This window comes from Sinocyclocheilus grahami, unplaced genomic scaffold, assembly GCF_001515645.1.
Source record: "Sinocyclocheilus grahami isolate Dianchi unplaced genomic scaffold, SAMN03320097.WGS_v1.1 scaffold530.1, whole genome shotgun sequence".
Lineage (NCBI taxonomy): Eukaryota > Metazoa > Chordata > Actinopteri > Cypriniformes > Cyprinidae > Sinocyclocheilus > Sinocyclocheilus grahami.
In genome coordinates this window covers 767,327-773,090 of record NW_015505709.1, presented here as the reverse complement: position 1 = coordinate 773,090, position 5,764 = coordinate 767,327, and the positions used below count along the sequence as shown (strand labels likewise).

Sequence of the window (5,764 nt, the reverse complement as noted above, 5' to 3'; positions counted from 1 at the left end):
ATAACATTTCTGTCCCCCTCACTTCTGAAATGATGGCTACGCCCCTGGGCCAGTCTAGCACATTCACTCTGTGTGCCATGCTCTTGTAGCACATGAAGAATGACACCTGGCATTGTCTTGATCTAACAACCATGGACTTGCCATGAAAGATATCATGATGGCAGTATATGTCTCTGCACAATTCCAATATATGCCTCCATGCCAATGGTACCTCCCCACATATGCCAGTCACCCATGCCGTGTGCTCTGCTGCACTCCCATAACATGACAGATGTTTGCTTTTGCATCTGTTGCTGATGAAAGTCTGGATGGTCCCTTTGGTCTTTGGGACTGAGAAATGAACTCGATGTCCATTTTTTCCCAGAAACAAGTTGAAATGTGGACTCATCTGACCAAAGCACACATTCCCACTGTCTTTTCTGAGTTGAGCTCTGGCAAAAATCTTGATTTTTGATTTGCTTGACACTTCTCTCATGAAATTTGGCACAAAGTGATGAGCCATGATCCAGCTTTGTTTGCAAAGACTGAGATGCCTTTTATATCCAAGCATGATACCCTCACCTATTGCCAACTCGCCTGCTTACTGTGAATAGTTTCATAACAGTTTAATTTGGATATTCTATAACCTTTTCACATTTATTTAGCCTCTGTTCCAAATAGTTTAGAGTGTGCTGCAGCCATCAAAATCAAAATTTGTTTATATTTACAAAATACATTTAAGTTGGTCACTGGAAATCTTTGGAAATCTTTTCTTTGTACTTTTGTCAATTAAATACATTTTAAAGAGAATTAACAAATTAATATTTTTGATTTTATTGCATTTTACAAAACGTCGGGGTTGTATATATATATAAAGTTCAGGACTTGAGACAGAAGAGAAAAATTATGTTAAAAATAAGATTATCCAGTAACCTCTGGTCTAGATTGAGGCCATACTTAATCTCTAAATTTAGCACTCAGTCATTGTGTCTTTCCTTTACCACACCAATTAAACCCCCATTCCATTTCATCCTCGTCTCCAATGAAACAAGACTGCACAGCTACAACGCAAAGTGTGCAATTCCCACCATAAAACAGACATGGCCTGGAGATAAAAACAAAAAAGCAACAGAGGCGTAATGTTATGCATGGCCTTGAAAAGCCTAGGATTCTTGAACAAGCTTAAAAGACCCAGCCGCTCTGGGATGGAGGGGGTGGTGGGGGGATGCAGGGTCTGGGGCCCAACCCGCGAGACATTAAAAAGTAAACGGATGACCCCTCTAACTCTGTGTTCCCGATTTGTGCTCTAATTGAACACAAGCATGGGCTTATTTGTCCAAGAGAGCATACTCGCGCTGCCATTAGTGAGCGGATTGGGCTCATCTTCAAACAGCGGTCTTCTCCGCCGAGTGAAACCAGTGTCTACATCAAAGGTCCGGCGCTCACAAATACCCCGCCACTGGCTAGTCCGAATCAATGCTGTGAAACAGCTCGCTCTACCCTTACTCCCCAATCTCTACATCTCTCTTTCCCTTAAACCACTCTCCAAATCGCCTTCATCTGACTGCTGCCAATGCAGCTTTCTCAAATTCTCCCATTCCTCCAGCTTGACACCATCTTTTTCTACTCACAGTTTTGATACACGGATACATGGCAGTTCTGCAAATTCTGAACTTGCCTGAAGACAGATTTCTCCATTCCAAGGCTTTTATTAATTGCACAGCTTGAAAGTACTCTTACTTCTAAATTCTCAAGACCAGTGAGTAGAAACGGCTAATATAAAAGAAAGCGCTCACCATAATGGCGTTGAGTCCATGGGCTTTCCAAGTTGCTACCTGTTTTGCCCAGCCCACTAGGAAGGGGCTCCCCACTGTCATACTCCAGTGCATAATCATCCTCTTCCTCCACTGCTTGGCCAGTACCATCCTCACCTGAATCTACATCTGCGTAGCCCCAAAATAAAGGCCAGAAAAGCTTCTTCCCACCCAGCCATTCTACAGTAGAGGAGGGAGAAGATGTAGACCAGTCATTACTCCATTCTTTAACCAGGTCCATGTCCACTTCCATGGGTGGGTCATTCAACACCTCGATGGTCACCTACAACCAAGGATGCAAAGTACACAGGGACTAAATCACTTAATTATAATAGGATGGAACATTGGGTGTTATTATAAGAACTAAAAACACACACCGCTAATAAAGGCAATGAAGACAAATCATCCTGTAGTAAGTCTAGAGAACAGTAAGTGACAGTAAGTTTCAGCGGTGAGTTACTGACCGGGGTTTTTTTTTTTCAGGCTCAATATCAAATCAAGCAGAATTACTTCCTCTTCATCTCAAAATCAGATAACCTATTACACTTAATTACATCCAATCGGGAGTAATGACTTACTATGGATGCTGATGAATCCACTTTGGATTACACAGGATTAGACATTAGCATCAGAGTAGAGAAACACGGTAATGGCTTATTATATCCGGGCTGGGATATTATGACTTGCACGCTCAATCGTCAAAGGTATTGGAAGAGGAACTCACTACCAGTGTTGGGTAAGTTAATCTAAAAAAGTAATTAATTACTAGTTACTAATTACATCTTCAACAATGTAATTAGATTACTGTACAAATTACTCTCTCCATAAAGTATTTAATTACTTATTACTAATTACTTTCTAAATCCTATATCAACCTCGACAAGTTAATGATACAAGGATAAACATGAAATGGTTCTTTTAATTCATTCAAGTAACTAAATTATTCTGGTCACACTTTAGATTAGGGTCCAATTCTTACTATTAACTATGATTTTGCCTCAAAATACTCCTAATTACTGCTTATTAATACTTAGTAAAGTAGTTGTTAAGTTTAAGACACAATCAGCTCACACACTTTATGTTGGGGCATTTGGGAAAGCAGTCTGCAGTGCAGCCTAGATTTATGTGACCTCCAATATCAAAGTCCCAGGACCACGCCATTTCCAAACCAGTGAAGAAAAACAATAATCTAAGACCCCCCCGTTCCCTTTCCCTTTGACGACCCCTGCCCCACTTGTAAAAACAAAAGAGACATTTATTAATACAAAGCTGAGTAGCAGCAGGACCTTTCTTGTAGAGGTTAGACATGGCCCCCTTGTGCACAAACATAGCATCAAGGAGACCAGAATGCAGGAAATACCACATTAACACAGAAGTGGGGCTAAAAAAACAGTTTAGGAGCTGAACTATGACCCTGTGAGAGAGAGTGAAATAAAGTGTTTTTTGACCAGTATTATGTAAGGCCTCACTATTGCACTGCTCTACTGTATGAGGCCTCTCTTTGCATGGTGAAATAATAAAAAAAGGGTTAGAGCATTGAATTTATTGGTGTCACTACCTCAAGTCACTCATTTCAGTCATGTTAACGAAGCAAGATGCAACTCTTTCGATAATCATTTCTGTTATTCTAACCAAAATATTCATGACATCTGCCACATTTATACAACGGCATGGCAAATGAGCACTCATTAATGTAAATAAGTCATTCCAAAAGGCACATTTTAAATAGTCAACCCCTTTACCATTTTGTGGTAGAGTAAACAACTGATTATTAAAAACTGGATATAGAAATATCAGCATTAAATTGTAATAAATTCCTTCATGATCACTGTTATTAGCAGTGTTCATCCCCTCAGACTCTTACTTTTCTGAAGACATAGTTATATCCTCAGCATACATTAAATTGTATTCATTTAGCTTAAGTGACACAATGTACATTATTAATGCTTAAAGACTTGAAATGAATAAAACCTGCTCTGTTTGTGCTTTTGGGTCTTTCAGAATAACTGCTATGTTCCATGGTGCAGTTTCTTCAACTATGGGCAGTTTTGTATGAATCAACAAAAGTCAGATCCACAAATGATTTTTTTTCTTTCATTATGAATCAGCCTATTGTATTTGGAAATGCGTAGTGTAAATTATTTTTAAAACATTTTTGAAATAAAATGGCCTGATGCATTTGTCATGCTATGGTTATACAGCATTTTGTATCCAAATACATGTATCATGTATCCACATACACACATTAACATATTCGGTAACACGTTGTTTTAAGGTGTCCTTGTCAGTGTTGGGGGTAACTCATTACAAGTAATGCGAGTTACGTAGATTACTTTTTTCAAGTAACTAGTAAAGTAACGCATTACTTTTACAAGTTACTTTTTCAAAAAAGTAATGCCAGCTACTTTGTTTTCCCGTTTATTGACTGACAGCTCTCCTGTAACGCGAAAGTAATCTATCGCATCCATAAAAAGTAACTAAGTAACGTAATTAGTTACTTTTTTTAGGGAGTAATGCAATATTGTAATGCATTACTTTTAAAAGTAACTTTCCCCAACATTGGTCCTTGTTACGCGTTACATGTACTTACTATTATAATAACAATTAATTATGCATAATTACATGCAAGTAACCCTAAGCCAAACCCAAATCATGTAGTTAATTAATATTACTCAGTACTTATATGTATAATTATACTGTAACAAGGACACCTTAAAATAAAGTGTAACCACATATTCACACATTCTAGTACAGCTTGTTTGGAAATTACGCAACAATACTAATAATACTCAGTTAAAAATGATATTTACATACTATGCTATTTAACATTACATGCTATTTAAAGGCTGAAATATGGGTCTGACACAGAGGCAAAACAATAAAATGGACCCATACAGCACTTGAAAAGTAACAATAAATAAATAATAAAATACCGATCCACTTGTACTTACCTCTATGGAGTCGCCGTGTCTGGATCTCTCGTGAAGATGCCTCACAGGGAAGCTGATCGCGCGCTCTATCCAGACAGCCAGCAGCACAGCTAAACGTACCCATACCCTTTTACGCACTGTGAGCATTTTGCACAGTTGCGTGCGTATCTGTCCGCTAAAATATGAAATGCGCAATAGTTGTTCAGGAAGCTCTGTGCATTTTCCTCCTGGCGAAGATCTTTAATACGCTGTTCTTCATCTTCATCCAAACTTCATTAAAACGCGCACAGGTACGAACATTTGATGTCACCTGTTCATTCCATTCACAAATACACTAAATGCGACTTGAAAGGTTTTGCTTCACTGAGTCTGTCCATGTGGACTGATCGTCTCTCAGTTGAAGTACTGCAGGTCTCACTCACGCGCTGCTCTTCAGTCCGCACCAGTGCATCCTTATAATTATTCAACTATTACTTTCTCTTCTCTTCTTCGGTTAGATGGCAGAGCACTGAATCATTACTGACACGTTACTATTGAAATGGGAGTATCTCAGATACCATAAGGAGGCGACAGGGGCGGATTTAGTGAATTGGGGGCCCCAGGCAAAATATAGGAATGGGGCCCTATACATTTGCACACATTTTCCTAGATCAACCTTGAGGTTCCATTTTGTTGTTTTCAGCGTAAGCCTGTGTGCAAAGGCTGTTTAATTCTAAACTTTAAAATACATTTATTTTTAGTTGTTTTAACTACAAATTTAAATAAAACTGAAAAAATAATTAAAAGGCTATTCTACATTTACACACCTAAAATACATATATCAAGAGCATGCTCATAGATGAGAACAAAACAGCATTGGATGAAGTGGATTAAAGTCCTGCACGGGTCTCAAATTTAGCTCGTCTTTTCCCCCCTTTTCCCAAAAAAAGCTTATACTACTGTTTCAGCTATTAAAATGGTTCAGTTTTGTATGTAATAGAAAAGTGATTATATTTCGTTTCGTTTTTTTATAAAGTAAATTTAGAAAAACATTTGGAGTAT

General features: G+C 38.3%; 1 protein-coding gene across 1 annotated transcript in view; it reads right to left on the bottom strand.

Moving 5' to 3' along the window:
• Nucleotides 1-5,204, bottom strand: part of LOC107555284 (isthmin-2-like) — a 14,173-nt gene extending 8,969 nt beyond the window's left edge. The window contains exons 1-2 of the mRNA XM_016238038.1: nucleotides 4,727-5,204; nucleotides 1,776-2,076 (exon numbers count right to left, since the gene is read on the bottom strand). Coding sequence (XP_016093524.1) covers nucleotides 1,776-2,076; nucleotides 4,727-4,870 — 445 coding nt within the window. The 5' untranslated portion in view covers nucleotides 4,871-5,204. The remainder of the gene's footprint in view (nucleotides 1-1,775; nucleotides 2,077-4,726) is intronic.
• Nucleotides 5,205-5,764: the final 560 nt, after the last annotated feature.